General features: G+C 34.3%; 2 protein-coding genes across 3 annotated transcripts; one reads left to right on the top strand and one right to left on the bottom strand.

The window, feature by feature from the left end:
• Nucleotides 1-4,139: 4,139 nt before the first annotated feature.
• Nucleotides 4,140-6,240, bottom strand: LOC125062592 (LIM homeobox transcription factor 1-beta.1-like). Its single transcript, XM_047668603.1, is given in 4 exon segments — nt 4,140-4,640; nt 4,762-4,883; nt 4,886-4,968; nt 6,237-6,240. Coding segments are annotated over 4 exon segments (669 nt in total). The 3' UTR covers nt 4,140-4,180.
• A 355-nt stretch (nt 6,241-6,595) lies between these two features.
• LOC125062178 (chromatin complexes subunit BAP18-like) lies at nt 6,596-15,638 on the top strand. 2 transcript variants are annotated; one of them, XM_047667883.1, is made up of 5 exons: nt 6,596-6,744; nt 7,998-8,089; nt 8,418-8,519; nt 9,256-9,412; nt 13,214-15,638. In XM_047667883.1, the coding sequence occupies exons 1-5, from the start codon at nt 6,742-6,744 to the stop codon at nt 13,319-13,321; spliced, it is 462 nt and encodes a 153-aa protein (XP_047523839.1). In that variant the 5' UTR covers nt 6,596-6,741; the 3' UTR covers nt 13,322-15,638. The 2 variants fall into 2 exon arrangements, with proteins under 2 accessions (XP_047523839.1, XP_047523838.1); XM_047667882.1 differs by lacking the exon at nt 6,596-6,744 and adding an exon at nt 7,899-7,922.
• The last annotated feature ends 7,548 nt before the right edge of the window (nt 15,639-23,186 follow it).

Genomic DNA, 23,186 nt, shown 5'->3' on the forward strand with positions numbered 1-23,186 from the left:
TAATACGAAATAGCGGCTAGATGACGAATATATGAACATCTAGGTATCACAGTTTTGCCTTGCATCGTGTATATACATAGAATATTTAAGGATAATTGAAGATTACTTGCATTAGATATTAGATATTTCTAGACTAAATACCTCAGAAGAGTATTTGTTGATTCTTACTCATAATTTCAATTTTGTGTTAAGTTCAGTTGAGTCATTGTTTGATTAGTATTAGCAAAATTTTAACAACATAGATCATTCCAATCGGTCTTCCAAAAATATTAGATGTCTACTTATGCTTTTGAATCGTAAATTTTTCTTCTATATTGAACTATTTAAGTATTACTAACGAAATTATAAGGTTTATATGCATTTTTATCACAAAATTAACCGGTATAAGTTTTGGGCTAATTTCTAAATTTTTACATATACCAAATAACGCCTTAGTGATACGCTTTATCGTTAACTCAATAGATTAAGATCCGGATGAGTGATTTGCTTAGTTGAACGAAATATAATAATGAACGAAAGAAAATGTAAAAAATAAAACAATAAAAAAAACGTGTTAATAAAAAAAATATAAAAACTTCAAAAAAAGAAATGTAACAAAAATATTAAAGTTTAGTAAAAAAATAAATAGCTAGATACGCTTAAGTCACGACTTGAAATATATATATATTTATATAACAGGCCACGCACGGATCACAATATTTGAATAGTTAAGGAATTTATTGTTTATCACTATCGTTTTGAAATATTTTTATCACTTAGCATTAGTGCGTACTATATCTATCGCTTGTAGTTATGTGTATATTTTGTCTTATATGGCTATACCCACGCTACACCAAGTCTTTGGCAGGCAATTCTGACAGCCCGACCGAAATTTTAATATTGAAAATATTGTGGAAAGCAGATTCACTACCATTAAAATTATAAGAGACGTTCAAAGGATCATAGCACCGCTCTTTGGACATAATATATGTACAAATTAGCCTATTACTATAATACATAGTTTTTTTACATAAAAGAAAATACAAAAAAAATATATAAAAGAAAAAAGAAAAAAAATTAGACGCCTGATGTATTTATCTGTACTCACAACTATTTGGAAGATAGGTTCATCAGAAGTTAGGCTTGTAAAAATAATTAATATCATTATATATAAGGTGTAAATGCCAGGAGATCTCCATGTTTTTACTTATTAGAGAATAATGTAAATATAGCAGTAATACTGTGCGCCCGCCGCGGTTCCGGGCCCGCAGCCTTTGTAGAATTCTATTTCGTGTAGCAATATTTTTTAAATTTAGTTCTCAACATAGCAAGGTCTCTAATTAGATTGCCATTGTTGTTAGTATAAGGATAGGCTTCGTAATTGCTTATCCCATATCTTTAGTAGATGTTCATTACTCCAGTTTTCCACTGACGTCTTCCGAAGTTCTGAGTAAAGCTTTCTTATTACCCCGTAAGCATATTCCGTGCTCAAGACTAAATCTGTTAGGCATTAATATTGTAATGAATAAATTGTTGGATTCAATTTGTCCAATCATCTCTACAGCTAATAACACAGGTTCCTATTTTCTTACTACTGAAGTCGCATTTTTCAATTGGTTCAAAAGTATGCTATGACTAGATTAGATTACAAATTCGTTTATATGTTTATATATTTGACTACAGTTTATGTTTGATTACGTAATCTTTATGAATTTTAAATCGCAATAAACCGAAATAATACATTTTATATCTAGTCCTTAAACGAAGTAGAGATTAATGGACAACTTGCTAGGTATAATTTATAAATCTTCATAATAATAAAAAATACAAAAAAAAAAAATCTAAAAAAAAAAAAAAATTAAAAACGCAAAATACAAAAATAAGGTTATGTAGTTGTACGAAATTAGCGGCTAGATGACGAATATATGAACATCTAGGTATCACAGTTTTGCCTTGCATCGTGTATATATATATAGAATATTTAAGGATAATTATTGAAGATTGCTTTCATTAGATATTTCTAGACTAAATACCTCAGAAGAGTATTTGTTGATTCTTACTAATAATTTGAATTTTGTGTTAAGTTCAGTTGTGTCATTGTTTGATTAGTATTATTAGCAAAATTTTAACAACATAGATCATTCCAATCGGTCTTTCAAAAATATTAGATGTCTACTTATGCTTTTGAATCGTTAATTTTTACTTCTGTATTCTCTATTTATGTATTACCAGCGAAATTATAAGGTTTATATGCATTTATATCACAAAATTAATTTCAAAATTTTTACATATACCAAATAACGCCTTAGTGATACGCTGTATAATTAGACAATAGATTAAGATCCGGATGAGTGTATTGCTTAGTTGAACGAAATATAATAATGAACGAAAGAAAATGTAAAAAAATAAAACAATAAAAAACGTGTTAATAAAAAATATATAAAAACTTCAAAAAAAGAAATGTAAAAAAAAATATAAAAGTTTAAAAAAGTTTAGTAAAAAAAAAATCTAGCTATTTATTGTTTAATGTAAAGGAATTTATTATTTATCACTATCGTTTTTAAATATTTTTATCACTTAGCATTAGTGATTAGTGCGTACTATATCTATCGCTTGTAGTTATGTGTATTATTTTGGCTTATATGGCTATACCCACGCTACACCGAGTCCTTGGCAGGCAATTCTGACAGCCCGACCGAAATTTTAATATTGAAAATATTGTGGAAAGCAGATTCACTACCATTAAAATTATAAGAGACGTTGAAAGGGAAAAAAAAAATAAAAGAAAAAAAAAAAAAAAAAAAAATGCCTTATGTACTTATCTGTACTCACAACTATTTGGAAAATAGGTTCATCAGATGTTATGCTTGTATAAATAATTAATATCATTATATATAAGGTGTAAATGCCAGGAGATCTCCATGTTATTACTTAGTAGAGAATAATGTAAATATAGTAGTAATACTGTATAATATAGTAGACAAGTCTCCGATTACTTATTATACTACGTTATTATTACCCGTGTAATGTATGACGCTCAGAACTCACAGCAGATTCACTACCATTAAAATTATAAGAGACGTTGAAAGGGAAAAAAAAATATAAAAGAAAAAAAAAAAAAAAAATGCCTTATGTACTTATCTGTACTCACAACTATTTGGAAGATAGGTTCATCAGATGTTATGCTTGTATAAATAATTGATATCATTATATATAAGGTGTAAATGCCAGGAGATCTCCATGTTTTTACTTATTAGAGAATAATGTAAATATAGTAGTAATACTGTATAATATAGTAGACAAGTCTCCGATTACTTATTATACTACGTTATGATTACCCGTGTAATGTATGACGCTCAGAACTCACGAAGCGTTTTGCACCCGCACCCGTCGCGGTTCCGGGCCCGCAGCCTTTGTAGAATACAGATATTTATGCCAAAAATTAAATCACATTTCACGACACGTTTTACACCCGCGGCGTGTGCGATTGTTTGCGGGTCCCGCTGCACCGGCGGTCATCTTGTACCGGCGGGCGCGGTTGCGCGGGTAGCTCCCGCGCGCTCCGCAGTCGGTTTGCGGGCGACGTTGCTTGCAACCGCCCGTATTGCGATAATCAGCCCCCAAGTTTGCGGGCGATAATCGCAACCGCGGCGGCTGCGTAACCGCACAAAACTCCGGCCTCGTGAGTTTTGAAAATAAAACAACAAACCGCCACCACAGCGGGCGCGGGAGCAAACTGCTTCGTGAGTTCTTAGCGTAAGACACAGATAATGATGACGTTGTAATATTTTAATATAATTTATTATTTGTAAATATTAAACATCTTTGCAATTATCAAAGATTTTTAATATAAGTATACAAAGGCTGTGTATATAAATTAACTCCTCTTAAATTAATTTGCGAAATTGTGTCATTGCTTCAATTAAACCCCTTCCCAAAAAAGTGCATTTTTATTACCAATCCTCGACTCTCATAAAAGAAAACATCGTGAGGAAACCAGCTAGCCTTTGGCCCAAAAAGTTGACGACAGGCGCTGGATCACCTACTTGGCTATTAGATTGACAAATGGTCATGAAACAGATACAGATAAATTAGCCACCAAAAAGCTTCGTGTGCTCAACAAGGCAAGACGGTACTTCATTCCGGGCCACCGTTTCAAACTCTATAAACCGCAAATTCGGCCCCACATGGAGTACTGTTCTCATCTCTGGGCGGGAGCTCTCCAGTACCATTGATGTACTGGATTTTGGAACCAAACTTGTACAACTCGGACGCTTAAGCCTGTGTCTTTCGCTAAAGCTTCACGAACTTTTCGACAAGGCTTAGGACTCACTTCGAATGAGGCTTTAAATTGCCTGCGCTGAGCTGAGGTTAAAATCGTTCTTGGGCGTTTTGGTCCACGCCGTCCGTCCCTAGGCCGTTCTGATTCATCTATTATCATATCATCTTCGGCATGTTGCATCAGATACATTTCCTTTTCGAAGTCTTGTCTACAAAAGATTTGGCCAGCTCTGACAACGTATTGTTCTCCTTTTTGCAGGGGTTGACAGCACATAACGCACACGGAGCATTGTATATGAAACACATATTTTTGAGCTCTCATGACCATTTCTTGCGGAAGAAGCCTGTCGCCGCATCTGGTGCATTTGACGCCGAATAATCTGGGACAAATAGGATTCATGGATTTATATGTAAAAAGAGCGCAAAGCAATTTCGCATGGCATTTCGCTAGCATCGCAAGAAGTCGCTTAAGTTCTATGAAATTGATAATATTATATTAACCTATCGTAATCGGGTTTGCAGTAGAGTTTTGAATTTCTGGTGTAGCAGGTGTGTAATAACGGACAGCCGCAGACGTAGCAACTGAGGCAATGTTCGTGCCATGAAAGTTCTCCCACTCTCATATAATAAGATAACGATCTTGGATTTTCTGGCCACAGCCTTCGAATATTTCAACTATCTTCTCCCTCTTGATGCTCGCGCTTAGTTCTCAAAAGAAATCAGTATCTAGTTTATTAGAGAGTGATATGAAAAATAAGGTTTAAGATGGATCAAGGCTACAATCAGTATCAACATAACACAAAGTAAGATTAAGCATTTTTGAAGTTATACTTCTTTAGGCGCGTTATGAAAAATTGATGAGAGTAAATTTTACAATGCGCGCGCACTGTGACATAAAATTATCAGAATGAAGTTGCCCACGGAAGATGCTACGGCATTGGACATAATTTAAAAACAACATTCGAATAATAATAGAATTTATGTTACACTTAATGTAAGAGAATAATAATAAATACTTATTTATTTAATTTTTCAAATGTAAACTGAACTTTATTGACTATAATGACTCCTTTTCCAGTCTTTGATTATTTAATTGTTATTAATTATTTGCATGCAATCAAAAACTATTTTTAATAATGCCAAACAAGTATAACTTCTTACACGCGTACATAAGTACACGCACCCTTTTTTATGTTAGATTTGAGAAATTCGTTTACTCCTCAGATGAGTGTGTAGCATGTACATTCCGTCGGTACGCAACATCTTTTGCAAGAAAAATATGATGATTATAAAAAGAAATTCGCTTTTGCCATTAAATTCAGAAATATGAAATAAATATGCATAGATACCTATTTATTAAAAAAAAATTAAGAAATAAGCGTAAATATATAGATTTAATGGGTTCAATAATAATTTGTCAACTTAAATACAAAAATAAGTGAAGTTTACTTGAAGATAAATGTATAAAATATTCAGAATGTTACGTTTTTTTCCGTAATAGAACGAATTTCTGATGAATTCTAATAAAATGTTATTTATTCTAAGTATCGTGATTGAAGCAACACCGTCGATAATTGAATTAGTTTTCAATTAAATACCTAATAATTATCAAATAAAGACTATTAATGTAATTACTAGCGGACCCGACAGACGTTATCAAAAATAAAAAAACATCATCAAATCGGTCATTACGGCTTTGTCGGGAAAGATTCGATCTTGTTGGTCGTGGCATTGTTAATGATAATATCGGCACGATAAGCTAATGGAAACTCGAAATAAACACATCAACCTACAAAACTTCTAATTGTCAAATTTTCAATCATACTTAATCATAGATAACATTAATTTTAGCTGTAAGTTGCGTTTTGTTATAGTAGCTGTAAGTTATTTTGTTTAACTAAATACCAATTTTCGGCCAAATCGGTAACTAACACGACTTTCTTTGATATACATAGATGGAATAGTAAACAGATTACGCATTTTACTATTTCCAAATTGTATTTAGTGATCCGTTAGTTCCCGAGAGTGTATAAAATAGGCCAAATATAATTTTTAACGTCTTCGTATCTAATTTAATAAATAAATAATACATTCATTTCTCTAGAAGGGACTTAGGATATCATATAATATAATAAAATAAATTTCGTAATATATTTTATTTATTAATAATATTTATAACAACCTATAGCTATATCGTCATATAGGTCCTATGTACTTGTAGCTGCAGACCCGGGAATTATCGATGTAGTTTTCGTTATGTTGCTATGTTGACGGCAATGCCTCTGATTGGTAGCTCCTAGGAAACCTAGTATTGATTTTTCTTTAAATAGACCTCGATGCACTATGCAGTAAATTTTAGCTCAGTCACAATGTGCCTTCAGTTGTGAACAGTTGTGTTATATGTTTCTGCTTATTTTTTCATAGTAATTCATTGTTCTCTATCTTTATTTTTCTAAGACACTCTTACAAACGGAATAGGAAATGGTAAGTGCGGCGGCTTTTGCTCTGAAATTATATTTGTGTCTTTCTTTTGTACGCTTTTTTATTTTGTAATTTTTTTTATAACTTTTTGAGTTGTATTTTACCAGCGGGCTTTATGAATAATCGTGTTGCGAATATATATCTACAGTTTTGCCACGTTTGCTTTGTCATAATTTCGTATGTTTTTTTTTAAGACGCCATAAATGTTATTCCTTTGTTGTTATTGTTAAGCTTGTAAGGTAAGGCAAGCAACAGGTATAGATTTGCCATTACTTCTAGTACTGTTATTTAAGACAGTTTTTCAACTACCAATAATTATGCATATGCTCATTTAGTTTTTTACAGCCTTATTTGCGATCTCATAATATATTGGCGAAGTTTCAAATTATATCGTGTTGGGTGGGGTTCAATTTCCAAAAAAATATAATCCGATGCAGCTGTATTGATTGTCATTACAGCGCATGCGCTAGCCCTGACGTACTATAGAACCTATAGAATGCAGTGGTCCATTATACCCATTATACTTACATGTCGTAAAATCTTGAAAAATGATCAGAACACCTCCCATCTAATTTAACTCGCCGTTAATAAAGAATTTTAAATCATTATAACAATACACATTTGTTTAACTAGCCACAGATCGTTCCGTTCACAACTTCAATCAATCCTTTAGATAGAGAGATTTTGAAAAATTACACAAGTTCTACTTCTTTGGCAGTTTAGACAGTTTATTGGTATCTACTTTTATATTTTTTCTTGTATTGATAAAGGTTTTTCCTAAACGCTTTGATGACAGTAGACGATTTTTCAAATCGGCCACGCCCTTGTAAGACTCTATCAGTTGTAGGTATCCATAGTCGCAATTTATTTTACGCCCTGTAGTTTGCCCCCTGTCCCATAAAAAAAATGTTGGTGCCTAGATGACCTAACAAAAAAGGCCATCACGACCAAGGAACATACCCACCTTTAAGGTCATAGGGGGCGCTGCTATAGCATAGCTTTTTTAGCAGCTAATCGATAACACGAATTGGTCACGGCGCATGCGTTCCAGTTAGCGCATGGGCGTTACCGATTAGAGAATCTTCGGGAAAGAGCGAGCCGATCCATATCTTTCATATCAATCCTGGGCCGTAAGCAACACACTTTGCTATTTTCTTGTTATGAATACAACAATGTCTAACGTAAGGACTTACTACTTACGTACTTAATATTAGATGCATGAATATCCATGCTCATTATTTAACTGAATTTTTCAGGTCGGGGAGATCTTTCGTGAAGCAGGCAGTGCGTTCAATAAGTTGTCGGAAATGACGATGCTGTTACATCCAGTCGGAGATTCACAACCAGGGTGAGTCTGTATCCTAGTCAGTCACTTTTACAAGGCACCTTCGCCTTTAGGCTTGTTCATATCAATCTGGAGGTAATGAGAGATAAGCAGTCAATTATTTAGATGGCCGTGTCAGATTTTTTTATTTGATAAATTGAAGTTAAGTAAAAGCTCAATAGGGTATTCGGACATGTCCCTCTTTGTTGGTATTACAAAAAATAATAGTAATTAAAATCAATAACACCATTTTGTCAGTGCGTTTGACAGATCGATGCTAAATGGCCTAGGCATTTATTAGTTGAAAATTGTTTTGACTTGTTTGTTCTTAGAATTATATATTAATTTGCAGTGGCAAATGGACGGAAGAAGAAATTGAGATGCTACGATCTTGCATCCATCGTTTTGCCGTCGATCTCAATAAACTCAGCCAGCACATCAAGAGCAGAACAGTGTAAGTAAAGGTTAAATGATAAAAATATGATTTGTCTTTGATCATTTTGTTGGTACCATGGATCCGAATTCGTAGTTTTCCTGTAGTGACTATACTGGTTTTATAATCGACGCTACTGAAATCAAAACCATTTAATCGCTACAATTAAAATCTTAACAGTCATTCATGAAAAACTTATTTCTTTGTAAAACTATATTCAAACCAAAAAAAATATCAATAAACCTGTCGTCCTTGGTCTTTCTCTGGGCCATAGTAAAGCAAAATAAGTTTTTTTAGTATCTTAATAGAGTCTATACTTAAAGCGAACCGGTGTGGCGATTATGCGTACTAATATAATACTTATCTATTTTTTTTTATATTAAGTGTCTAGATGATTACAGTTGAACTATAATGACGTAACAGGGTTGTCAAAATAACAATAAAGGTAATTTATACCTGGTGCGTCATAATGGTGACAATCGGAAATAATACTAAGGGCTAATGTGAGTCTCGTATGTAAAAAACGTAATGGATTTTGACATACCGTCAGTCCCCGATAAGTGTCGTTACTGAATCTTACCCAAAAATCTCATGATGGTTCTCTTTTCGCACAGACTCTATCTTTAGTCCATAATACTAAAGCCGATTATTTAGTTTTTGATTACTGATAAAAAATATCTGTACTAAATGTAATATAATTTGCTAGGCTAGCCGAATGACATAACGTTTAATAATGAAAGTGTTTCTAAAATTTTAGATCTCAAATCCGCACAACACTAAAAAAGAAGGCTTTCGAGGACGCAGGTATACCAGTACGTCAGGTTAGCAACTCAGTGAACAACGTACCGCAAACAACACAGGTAGTCTCGTCCCTGAGCCTCCTTCGACCGAACATATTAGGAAAGAACGCCGAGGTTCAAATCTTCACTAATTTAAATCACGCTGTTTTTTTTTTCTTTTTTAAGTTAGTGAAGTTTGAATTTTATTTAGCTTACGCGTCACACGGCTCATGCATGCGCATTTTATACTCCTAATTGCCTTCAAAAAATATAAAATTATTTGAACAAAATATGTATATAGCAAACGCAAAGACAAAATCGCTAAGATAAACAAAATTGTTGGGGTTTAAAGTAAAAACGACGATGTGAAAATTATATAAAGCACGTCAGGGGTAATGGTCTAAGATCCCGCTGCAGGATTGGTGCGCTCATCGACTATTTGTTTAAAACCAAATTTTTATGTTTATTTATAATTAAGAGAATATATATTTACTAGGGTGCCTATCAAAATTTGGCCGCCATTATTTTTAATTAAATTATTTTTAAGTGATTTTTGGTAAAAAATTTCGTTCATTTATTATTTAAATAAAATAACGTCTACATCACGGTAATTAATATGAAGATTCTAAAAAATCACGGGTGCCGTTGCGCACATGGCCGCACCTCTTTGCAGCCAGGTGTAAACAGGTATGATTTCGATAAATTTATACGTTTATTACCTATTTTTATTAATTATATGTCAAATTGAAGCTAATTTTTTTCTATTAATTATCATATAAAGTTGCTTAGTTAAATCTGGCCGCAAATAAGGGCTACTGGCTGGTAAAGATAATAAATATTTAAAGTAGAGTGAAAGAGAGTTAGCGCGTAACATCATTTGTCAGACGAGGACAGCGATTGTCGGCTGTGCGACGCTTTTAAGAAATTGCGCATGCGTCGAACGTTAGTGTTCTCAACCATCGGGGAGTAATAGACACGACTTATAATAAATACTCCAAAAAATATGTAATTTTTTTCAAAATGACAAATTTAAAAATTGCAACAAAAAATTAATATTGATTTGATATATCGACGGTCTAGTTAGCAATTTGTCTAACTCCTTATTTTTTAGAGGGTGATTTTTTTAACATTTTGATGAAGCAATAATCCAATTACAAATTATTTGAATGATTCAAACTTAAATATTATATCTCTATTAGATATTAAATGGTTTTTTAAAATGATAATAAATTTTGAAGTCATTGTTTTTTTCGTACAAATAAAACATTCTCTAAAATGGAGTTAGATAATTTGCTAATTAGAACGTCGATATTTAATATTAATTTAAAAAATAAAAAAATAAAACCAAGGTGACTTAAGTAAAAGAAAATTTTATTGCGAAAGTATTATTTAAAAATTTTATTAGATTTTATTCAAGTAATTAATTGTCTATTACATATTAATTAAACATTTAAGCAAATTAAAAAATTAAACTTATAACTCTTATATTTCCGTAACTCTTATTTAAAAATCTGAATCATCGGAGCTTTCTGTTGTACTATCATCGGAGCTATCACTTTCATGGCTACAAATATCAAAATCGTCGTTATCGGAAGCTTTGTTCGTGGATTCACATAGCACACTATTAACTTGCGTTGGAGTTGAGTCTCCCAGGAACCATGTTGGTTTTAAAAAAACATCTAGTACCAGCCAGCCATTCTGGGCTGAATTTGTTACAATTTTTAAATTTGTCATTTTGAAAAAAATTACATATTTTTTGGAGTATTTATTATAAGTCGTCTCTATTACTCCCCGGTGGGTGAGAACACTAACGTTCGACGCATGCGCCATGGCTTAAAAGCGTCGCACAGCCGACAATCGCTGTCCTCGTCTGACAAATGATGTTACGCGCTAACTCTCTTTCACTCTACCTTAAATATTTATTATCTTTAACAGCCAGTAGCCCTTATTTGCAGCCAGATTTAATTAAGCAACTTTATATGATAATTAATAGAAAAAAATTAGCTTCAATTTGACATATAATTAATAAAAATAGGTAATAAACGTATAAATTTATCGAAATCATACCTGTTTACACCTGGCTGCAAAGAGGTGCGGCCATGTGCGCAACGGCACCCGTGATTTTTTAGAATCTTCATATTAATTACCGTGATGTAGACGTTATTTTATTTAAATAATAAATGAACGAAATTTTTTACCAAAAATCACTTAAAAATAATTTAATTAAAAATAATGGCGGCCAAATTTTGATAGGCACCCTAGTAAATATATATTCTCTTAATTATAAATAAACATAAAAATTTGGTTTTAAACAAATAGTCGATGAGCGCACCAATCCTGCAGCGGGATCTCGTACTATAAGATTCTCTTTATTTAATACTTTTTACTTTAAATCGTATAAAATAAAGTAGGTGTTATGGTGCATTATAGTAACTATTTAACTAATAATGCATATTAATTTCTTATTACAAACCGAACTATTTTGTTTACTTAAATTATTAAAATAATTAAAAATCTCAACAATAGGTAAAACAAGTTTATTTTGTATGGTATTTAGATATTATTTTACCTTTAGTTTTGTTTTTGTGCTTTATATGTTAGACATTACATGGTAAAATATGTAATATGCTATGACTATCTTGCGGCAAGTCTAGCGGTGACCGCTACTGTTAATAATATGCAAAATTTATTTGGTAAGAAATAATACAGTACATCTGTTCTGTACTGATAGATACTAGCGCAAGCCCTGTTTCTTTTAACGTACGTAATGGGTGTACACACGTACGTACACGTATACGTAAGTTGCAGCTATCACTGCTAGACATTGCCGATAACTGAATTAATAGCAGGATATTCCGTATTATTTTACAAATTAGGAGAACATTTTATTACTTAAATAGAACCCTTTTTAAATATTTTGACAGATTAAAAGATTAGGGCACAGCCAATTTGGCCTAATCACAAGTGATATGAAAATTCTTATGGTAGGTATTTAGGGTAAGAATCGAGACGTATTCGAGAATCGTTTATCTATGTCAAAAACGTCAGCTCTGAATATACATATAATCGTGTTTAAAATATAGATACCTATTACTAAAAAAACTTAAAATGGAGGATATTATAGTTTTGTTTTGTTTAAGTTCAAATAAATAAAAAATAACATAAAAAGTAAATAATATCCCATCATTTACATATCGCCCACAAGGCACCAGTGCTAGAATATCCTGGCTTTAATTTTATAATGCTAAAGTAACTTTTCAAAGCGGACATTGGCACCATTTTGGAAATTTCAAGTCTGTAGAAGAAAATTATCTTTTATATTTCTATTATATTACAACTATGAAGTCTTAGGCTATTTTTTAGTAGTGTAGTCGAGTTGGTTTTTATTGGTTTATACGATTCGTTGCCTCAACACTTTACAGGTTCCATATGCATAACAAAACCCGTCGAATTATATATAGTGTTGGGTATATGATCTATATACGAAAACCACTACAAGCTTATATAATTCTAAATTGAAATTTATTTTTAGTTTAAAATGAAAATATACAAACAACCAATTTAGAAACAGAGGATTTACTACGTGCTCCGTTATCCTGTAACTTCTCCACTTAAGCGCTATATCTAAATTACGAGGTGTAATTGCTAGAAGTCGTAATTTTCTATAGATATGAAAATGAAAATGTTAGCGTTGTAAGCAGTTAGTACTATCCCTCTATTGGTAGTTGGGTAAATAGCGTTGATAATTCTGCTCTCAGCGCTAATATGGCGATATTCAAATCGGCACAAATATTAGTATAACCGGTCCAGCGTATTATATAGAGGTTAGTGCTCTGGCTCCATCGGAGCAGTTGCAGTACACGGAGCACGGTTGGTTCGGGTTTTTTAAAAAAGCTATATAACAATATGCCAATCGATATATTTTTACTTTTGCAGGTGACACTGAACATGTTAAACGCCCCTGAGAACGAAGTAGATGTCGAGGGTCTAAATAACGACGTCAAGCTGGAGTTCGAAGCGGGAAATGAAGAAGTGGCCACCTGAAACCTGCTTTGCTTCACGAAGGATCACCCTGGGGTGATGGACTAACCATGGCACTGTGACTCTATTTCTTTTCAGTTTGAAACAAAAGCATTAGTTACTTCACGTATGCATCTTGCAGCTTGCATATTGGAAGTTCCATCGTTATGATATATTACGAATATGTTTTTTAGTTAGATTTATTTTATCGATATTGCACCGATGTGATTGTAATTAGAATCACAATTATATTGTTAAGCCCCAGTGCCCATGGTTAGTATAGTTGTATGTCGAGATGGATCGTTTAGATTTTTTGTTTATGTTTTAATTTGCAATTATAATTTACTGTCATTAAATTAGTTTTATATATTTGTTTATTTTTTATCCCTTCCTTTTTTTTAATCCCCTTCATTATTTTTTATCCGATATTTTTTTTTTAATCCTCTTAATATTTTTGTATCCCATTCTAATTGGTTTCATGTCCTTTATTATGTTTTTATCCCATTAATTTTTTCCATCCCCGTAATTTTTTTTACAATACGGAATACTGATTGAAACGCAATATTTTTACCTTTTTATACAATTATTTATTACCTTCTAAAGTAAGATTGGTTGAAATTTATATTTTTTGTAAGTATGTACGTTTGGTAGTTTAGTGTAGTGATGCCTTTACTGCCTTAACGTGTAGGATTAATTAATAATAAGATAGAATTTAAATTTATAGATTTGCGTAGATTTTATTTTATTACATTTTTATTTCTGCCTTTCGACCTCTTTGAGTCACTACTAAATCTTCGTCTTCGTACTTAATTTTAACCTATAATCGCCTTCATTAGTTAGTTCGAATCCTGTTTCTTGTAGTTGTAGGTTCTGATAACATCTGAAGCCTGGTAGGGGCGTGCGAATGGTCGTTGCGAGTGGTCGTTGTCAGTGATTGCTATTTTGATTCGTTAGGCGCGCAAAAAGGCGTGGTCGGTTTAAATAAAATTTGCTAACGTTCATTTGCATAAAGTCGCCTAGTGCCGTGTACCTTCCAGGTGTACCTTCTATACAATGAATGCTAGCAAAATTTAATTAAGACCGTATCATTTACAACATCTTGCAATATAAATCAAACACTGATAGCGGTTAGTCGACGTACGATGGCATAGGAAGAGAAAACATACCTCATTTAATTCTATTGAAAATAAATACCTCTAAAATTTAAAAGCAATAAACCACTGTTGCCTCATACGAATAAGTTGGATTCGGACTACCTCATATATCGGTAATGTCAGTTAGATTAATCGGTTAGGTTAGGAAAAGGTCGCGACATCGACATTTTTACACCCTCGATTTAGCCCTTTTTAAGTACTTTTAATATCCATTAGCTAACATACTCGCCAATAATTTAAGATTTTGCCTAATATTAGATAGTTTACCTACATTGGTTTCCTGCTCCTTTAGTGCGGTTCAGTTATCTCCCAAGTTGTGTGAATACCTAGAGACAAAGCTGCAACGTTCGATGTCTTTATGAACATAAATTATATTTTGTATTTACTTTTCTCGCGAATCGTGTTCAATGTGCCTACAACACACAGAAGATATATTTATTAAAGCTGTTAAATACTGTTATATATTAATACCATCGAGACGCCTTAAACGAAACACTTTAATTGGAGACCTTTTCCACCGTGCCTCTATTTTTTTATTATTTCGCAGCGTAAACTATAGATCTTGGATGAGGTCGTTATAGATTCAAATTATGAAAAAATCGTAAACTATTTATTTCGTGTATTTATATTTTTTTAAATTTAGTTCTTAACATTGCAAGGTCTCTAATTAGATTGTTATTGTTGTTAGTATAAGGATAGGCTATAGGTTAGATTCCATATCTTAAGTAGATATTCATTACTCCAGTTTTTCACTGACGTCTTCCGAAGTTCTGAGAAAAGCTTTCTTATTACCCCGTAAGCATATTCTGTGCTCCAGACTAAATCTGTTAGGCATGAATATTGTAATTAATTATATTGTTGGATTCAATTTGTCCAATCATCTCTACAGCAATAGTACAGGTTCCTATTTTCTTACTACTGAAGTCGCATTTTTCAATTGGTTCAAAAGTATGCTATGACTAGATTATATTACAAATTCGTTTATATGTTTAGATATTTGACTACAGTTTATGTTTGATCACGTAATCTTTATTAATTTTTATTCGCAATAAACCGAAATAAGACATTTTATATCTAGTCCTTAAACGAAGTAGAGATTAATGGACAACTTGCTAGGTATAATTTATAAATCTTCATAATAATAAAAAATACAAAAAATTAAAAAATCTAAAAAACAAAAAAAAAATTAAAAACGCAAAATACAAAAATAAGGTTATGTAGTTGTACGAAATTAGCGGCTAGATGACGAATATATGAACATCTAGGTATCACAGTTTTGCCTTGCATCGTGTATATATATAGAATATTTAAGGATAATTGAAGATTGCTTGCATTAGATAATAGATATTTCTAGACTAAATACCTCAGAAGAGTATTTGTTGTTTCTTACACATAATTTCATTTTTGTGTTAAGTTCAGTTATATCATTGTTTGATTAGTATTAATAAAATTTTAACAACATAGATCATTCCAATCGGTCTTCCAAAAATATTAGATGTCTACTTATGCTTTTGAATAATAAATTTTTATTATATTTTGAACTATTTAAGTATTACTAACGAAATTATAAGGTTTATATGCATTTTTATCACAAAATTAACCGGTATAAATTTTGGGCTAATTTCTAAATTTTTACATATACATACCAAATAACGCCTTAGTGATACGCTTTATCGTTAACTCAATAGATAGATCCGGATGAGTGATGTGCCTAGTTGTACGAAATATAATAATAAACGAAAGAAAATGTAAAAAAAAATAAAAAATAATAAAAAAACGTGTTAATAAAAAAAATATAAAAATTTAATAAAAAGAAATGTAAAAAAAATATAAAAGTTTAAAAAAGTTTAGTAAAAAAAATAAATAGCTAGATACGCTTAAATCAGACTTGAAATATATATATATGTATAACAGGCCGCACGGATCACAATATTTGAATAGTTAAGGAAATTGTTGTTTATCACTGTATCGTTTTGAAATATTTTTATCACTTAGCATTAGTGCGCACTATATCTATCGCTAGTACTTATGTAAATTTTTTGGCTTATATGGCTATACCCACGCTACACCGAGACCTTGGCGGGCAATTCTGACAGCCCGCCCGAAATTGTAATATTTAAATTATTGTGGAAAGCAGATTCACTACCATTAAAATTATAAGAGACGTTCAAAGGGTCATAGCACCGCTCTTTGGACATAATATTTGTACAAATTAGCTTATTACTAAAATAGTTTTTTAAATAAAATGAAATACAAAAAAAAATATAAAAATGAAAATATAAAAAAAAATTAAACGCCTGATGTACTTATCTGTACTTACAACTATTTGGAAGATAGGTTCATCAGATGTTATGCTTGTAAAAAAATTTAATATTATTATATATAAGGTGTGAATACCAGGAGATCTTCATGTTTCTACATATAAAAGAATAATGTAAATATAGTAGTAATACTTATATAGAAGATAAGTCTCCGAATATTTTTTATACTACGTTATGATTACGCGTGTAATGTATGATGCTAAGAACTCACGAAGCGGTTTGCACCTGCGCCCGCCGCGGTTCCGGGCCCGCAGCCTTTGTAGAATACAGATATTTATGTAAAAAATTAAATCACTTTTCACGACACGTTTTACACCCGTGGCGTGTGCGATTGTTTGCTGGTCCCCCTGCACCGGCGGGCGAGGTTGCTTGCAACCGCTCGTATTGCGATAATCAGCCGCCAAGTTTGCGGGCGCTAATCGCAACCGCAGCGGCTGCGTAACCGCACAAAACTCCGGCCTCGTGAGTTTTTAAAATAAAACAACAATCCGCCACCGCAGCGGGCGCGGGGTGCAAACCGCTTCGTGAGTTCTTAGCGTAAGACACAGATAATGATGACGTTGCAATTTACAAATATGTTAATATAATTTAATATTTGTAAATATTAAACATCTTTGCAATTACCAAAGATTTTTAATATATTCAAAGGTTGTGTATATAAGTTAATTCCTCTTATATTAATTTGCGAAATTGTTTCATTGCTTCAATTAAACCCCCTCCCAAAAAAATGCATTTTTATTACCAATCCTCGACTCTCATAAAAGAAAACATCGTGAGGAAACAAGCTTGCCTTTGGCCCAAAAAGTTGACGACAGGCGCTGGATCACCTACTTGCTTATTAGGTCATGAAACAGATAGCTTCGTGTGCTCAGAAAGGCAAGACTACGGTACTTCATTCCGGGCCACCGCGCCGTTTCAAACTCTATAAACCGCAAATTCGGCCCCACATGGAGTACTGTTCTCGCCTCTGGGCGGGAGCCCTCCAGTACCAGCTCCTTCCACTTGAGCGTAATGAACCACGAGCAGATCGAATCGTCGACGAACAATCTGTTTCAGAGCGGCCTGATCCCTAGGCGTTGCGTAGAGATGTGGGGTCACTCTGCATATATACCTAGGAAATGCCTAGTAGCCTAGCCAGTTGCTCAGTCGAACCTAGGTTATGCAACAATTTTTTTGCTCACATGCTGAAGGAAACGGCATTCGGATTCAGAGTCGCGACTTAGCCTGGTTCTCCCGTTTGTTAAAAACGTATTCCATATAATATTTGGGCTAATAAGTCTCTACTTTAAATTTTACACTTAAACCCTAACATGGACGACGTGCACAAAAGGCTGATCATCTTGTTCTATTTAAATACAATGATATTGTAATCTATGAGCCACTACATTAATATTTTTATCAGCGATTTAGTAGATGTGTTGTTCGGATCCGAACATCAGTATAATTATGTTAACCTATATACAAAAGGATTTATGCATTATTATAAATAATTGATTTGATTTGAGGAATAGAAATTAAAAATTTTTTTAAATAACCTATAATTTATCCTACTAGGTTTAAAGGTAAGTACACATAACTTAGTGGTAGGGGAGCCCAAGCGGGGATTTCGGGATTTACTAAAGCGCGGCAGATTAATATACAGGGGGATACCTTGTACCCGGTTAAGTACCTCCACAAAACATGAGGCCCATATATAAGGCCACCCGTGAAGGATACAGGATCAGATTAGTCAGAAATTCTCGAGCGCGTCAGATTAAGGTAGGGTGAGTTAATTACATCCTAAAAAGTGTATATTCCACTAATCTGACAATTTGAGAGTGACGTAAAAAAAGGGGAGGGCAACAAAGTTGTAAAAAAAACATCATCTCGACATTCTCGAGCGTAGCTAAATTTTTTTATTTTGAAGGAAATAATTCAAGAATAATGAAAAATATATAATCTGACGATTTCGGCAAGCCGAAATAAAAAAAATTCGTCGATAAAGTTAAATGCGTGCAGCTGCGTGATGCCTACATTTCCTTAAACCGATCGGAATCTACTGAACGGCGTTCTAAATATTTCCCTCAAAATTACATTTCCTGTGAATTTGAACCGATTCGGACCGATAGATTTTGAGAAATTTTGAAAAATCTAAAAAAAAATAAGTATTTTTTTTAAAGTGGTTTCTTTATCGATCAACTTCAAAAACTTATCCGCCTTTGAGCTTGAAAAACCACGTTGATCGCCACCAAGCTGGTCAAAAGCGGTTGATTCGTTCGAGAGATATCGTGAACGAAAGAAACCCGAAAAAGTGTTTTTTCGGGATTACTCCGAAATTTGTGGTTAGATCAATTAAAGTTACTTATGAGGATGATAAAACTGCGTCGAATGCCGCCAACCGCGTGAAAATTGCTTGATCCATTCAAAAGTTATTGCGGTTTGAAAATTCCAAAAATAGTGTTCTATGAAACTTCTATCAGACTTTCGAGCTGGGAGAGCTCAAATGCATATAAATATTATTTCTTTGAACTCAGCGAGCTCAAAATATCAATTTTAAGCGCCCAGGAATGGAATTAGCGGGAAGTTGCAGGGATGGCATTTAAGGTGAACCGTTTTTCTAAAATTTTTTGCACATTATGAAAATGGCCGCAGGTTTGCGTCCCATCGAAATCGTCAGATTAGTGAATGAGAGCTTTTTTTTTTAACACTCCCTTAGAAAATCTGACGCGCTCGATTTTTTTTTTTTCATTTTCAACCCTTAAATACAACCACCCGCATCATGCAAACGATCAGATTAACATACGTACATTATTAAAAATACGTAGGGCATTGATGCTATCTGACGCGCTCGAGGATGTCCATGCAACAGTTTTTTTTTACATATTTAAAAATCTATAGCCGCTTTCCCCACCTATGTAAAGGTATATACACTCGGCGTCAAAAAATCGCACCTTTCTTAAAATTCGTGTCAAGCGATTATAACTTCTAAGATCCTTCCTGTACCCTATCATTATTAGTATCATTTAAAAGCTCAATTAATAAGCTGTCAAAAAAATAATCATTTGTTTACGGAAAATCAAAAACCACAAATCGCCAGCACTTTGATTAAAAAGTGGCGATGTACGCATTTGGAGGCTCACTAATTGTACCACCCTGGACGCGAATAAAACGAGGGGGTAAAAGTCAATTATGGGTTATTTGCTATCCAGACGTCACAGAGGTCACACCTGAAGAGCTTCGACGGTAAAAAACCCAGTGAAAATGGGTACCATGGCAGAAGAAGCAGCTCAAGTGGTGGCCCTACCTCAAACCGGACTACGGCAGGTTGAAGTTGCTCGGCAACTGAAAATCAGCCGATTTCGAGTGCAACGGGTATACCAACGGTTCCAAGAGACTGGAGGTTACATCTGGAGGACTGGAGGAGACATGGATCCGGGAGACGTCGCTGCACTACCGTCAGAGATGTTCGCTACATTGTGTCGACGTCTTTGCGGAACCGCTTCTCCAACGCTGTGGAGCTGCAGCAGTGGCTTCGAGCTACTCAAAGGACAGCAGACAGCGTCTCCACTATCAGAAGAAGGGCTGCTACAGGCCCCTAATTGACTGCCATCCACCGGACGAACAGGAAGCGATTTTACGAAACGCACGTGCCGTGGACATTCGACCAGTGGAGGAATGTCCTGTTCTCCGACGAAACCAGAGTGTGCCTGTACACCATAGAAATGGGTAAGAGAGTCTACAGGCGTCCAGGGGAGCGTTTCACACCAGCCTTCACCATGGAAACCGTCGGGTATGGAGGAGGATCCTGCATGTTCTAGGGTGGCATTTCTATCGACGGCAAAACAGACCTCATGTGCGTCTCCAGAGCTGGAGATGGTCGCAGCCAGGGGTCTCTGACTGCCCACCGGTATATCACCGAGATTTTGGAGCAGCATGTGGTCCCATGTGCAGGTTTTGTCGGCGCCAACTTCGAGTTCATGCACGACTACGCCCGGTGCCACACAGCCTTGATTGTCAAGGACTACCTACGTCGAGTTGGCATCAAGGTAATGGACTGGCCAGCAAGAAGCCCAGACCTCAATCCTATCGAGCACCTCTGGGACGAGCTGAAACGGCGAGTTTGGGCCCGTAATCCAGCTCCTTCCACTCTCGATGAGTTTCGAGATGCCGTCATCGAGGAGTGGGACAATATTCCCCAGGAACACGTCGTGACGCTCATCAGGTCCATGACTGACCGCTTGGAAGCTGGTCGGAGGGCTAGAGGAGGCAACACTAGGTTTTAAGACTAATTTTTAATTATTGTTATTGTTTATTTTTAATTTTTGTATTGTTCATTTTCTTTGTAATTTTGATCAGAATACACATTGCTTCACATTTTCCCAGAATTTTCTTTTTTTATGGGGGTGGTTACCAATTTCCTACCGTTTTCAAATAAGGGATTTCATTAGCTTTCAAATGATTCTAATAATGATAGGGTACAGGAAGGATCTTCGGAGTTATAATCGCTTGACACGAATTTTAGAAAAGGTGCGATTTTTTTGACGCCGAGTGTATAATATAACATTTTTTTCTTCTTATCATCTAAGCTTTGCATCCCAATAGGTTATCAAATAAAGACTATTTATGTAATTACTAGCGGACTGACAGACGTTATCAAAACCTTAAAAAATCATCATCAAATCGGTCCACCCAATAATTGCATTACGGCTTTGTCGGGAAAAATTCGATCTTCTTGGTCGTGGCATTGCCAATGATAATATCGGCACGATAAGCTAATGGAAACTCGAAATAAACACATCAACCTACAAAACTTCTAATTGTCAAATTTTCAATCATACTTAATCATAGATAACATTAATTTTAGCTTTAAGTTGCGTTTTGTTAAAGTGACCATTTTTAACAAATGAACGGCTAGACTGATGACTGATAAATTTTAATAATTTGTTTGTTACGTTTTCTATGCCACGTTTTATGTTACGTCCCACGAAAACCGGATAAAAAGTATCCTTTATCTTCTGGGTCTAAGCTACCCATACCAATTTTCGGCCAAATCGGTAACTAACACGACTTTCTTTTATATAAGTACATAGATAATTGGAATAGTAAACAGATTACGCATTTTACTATGTCCAAATTGTATTTAGTGATCCGTAAGTTCTCGAGAGTGTATAAAATAGGGCAAATATATCTTTTTACGTCTTCGTATCTAATTTAATAAAGTAAAAACATATAAACTAAATTAGCCTCCAAAAAGCTTGGTGTGCTCAGCAAGGCGAGGCGGTACTTCACTCCGGGCCACCGCATGCAACTATATAAAGCGCAAATTCGGCCCCACATAGAGTGCTGCTCTCACCTCTGGGCGGGGGCTCCCCAGTACCAGCTCCTTCCACTTGACCGTATACAACGCAGAGCGGTTCGAATCGTCGACGACCAATCCCTCTCCGAGCGGCTTGATCCTTTGGCATTGCGTAGAGATGTGGGGTCGCTCTGCATCTTCTACCGCATTTACCATGGAGAGTGTTCAGAGGAGTTGTTCGGATTAATACCTGCAGCTGAATTTCATCATCGGACGTCGAGACAGAATACGAAATCCCACCCGTATCACCTCGACGTCCGCCGTTCCACAACTGAGCGTTTTTCAAGGCAGTTTTTGCCGCGCACCACCACTATATGGAACCAGCTGCCCACTGAAGTATTTCCGAACCAATTCGGCTTAGGGCCAGTTTTTTGATCCGTAGTAAAAAATGGTTTAACCATTTGTTACATTAACTATAGTTAAATGAATAACCATTGGTAAAATCGTAAATGCGTTTTTCAATGTCTATTTTAACTATAGTTAAACTTAACAATTGGTCAATTTGTTGCCAGTGCAATGAGCAATGACATCCCAAAAAATGTGGTTCTTTTTTGTGGGGAACATTTATTTTGTATGACAACACTAGACATATTGAGTGAATGAAATCCATTTTTGCCATCTTCATTCGTTATTTGCGCTTTAAAGAGTTTGAAGTATCAAATTAATCTAAATAACACGATATAAATAAAGTTTTTTTCTGTGTTTTAATACGGTTTACACCTTTTACGATACTTAAATATATAAATAACGATGTCCGCAAACAGCCAACGGTCAAACAAGTAAGTACAAACATATTTTCGTGTTATTTATTCCGGTTTATCTTGTGTTTCGTAATAGAAAGTAATACATTTATGTTTTGTTAAAGGGACCATACTGCTAACTTTGCCAAAAAAGAAACTGCCAAACTGGTGATGCTTCTCAAGGATTACACAGTCGTAACCTGCAAACAACTGATCACTGCAGCAATCTACAAAAAGATGCAGCTTGGAAATCTCTGTGACGTTCTCAACGTTTATTAATCAAGTCACATGTTTTATTTATAAATTCTTGTAATAAAGTAGGTAGATGCTAACTCACAA

Source organism: Pieris napi, chromosome Z (genome assembly GCF_905475465.1).
Source record: "Pieris napi chromosome Z, ilPieNapi1.2, whole genome shotgun sequence".
Lineage (NCBI taxonomy): Eukaryota > Metazoa > Arthropoda > Insecta > Lepidoptera > Pieridae > Pieris > Pieris napi.

Excerpts from the sequence above, each read along its gene's own strand:
- LOC125062178 (XM_047667882.1), top strand. The coding sequence starts at position 7,902 with ATGAATACAACAATGTCTAAC. Across the intron at positions 8,520-9,255 it reads CACATCAAGAGCAGAACAGT|ATCTCAAATCCGCACAACAC; the intron begins GTAAGTAAAGGT and ends CTAAAATTTTAG. Across the intron at positions 9,413-13,213 it reads TATTAGGAAAGAACGCCGAG|GTGACACTGAACATGTTAAA; the intron begins GTTCAAATCTTC and ends TTACTTTTGCAG.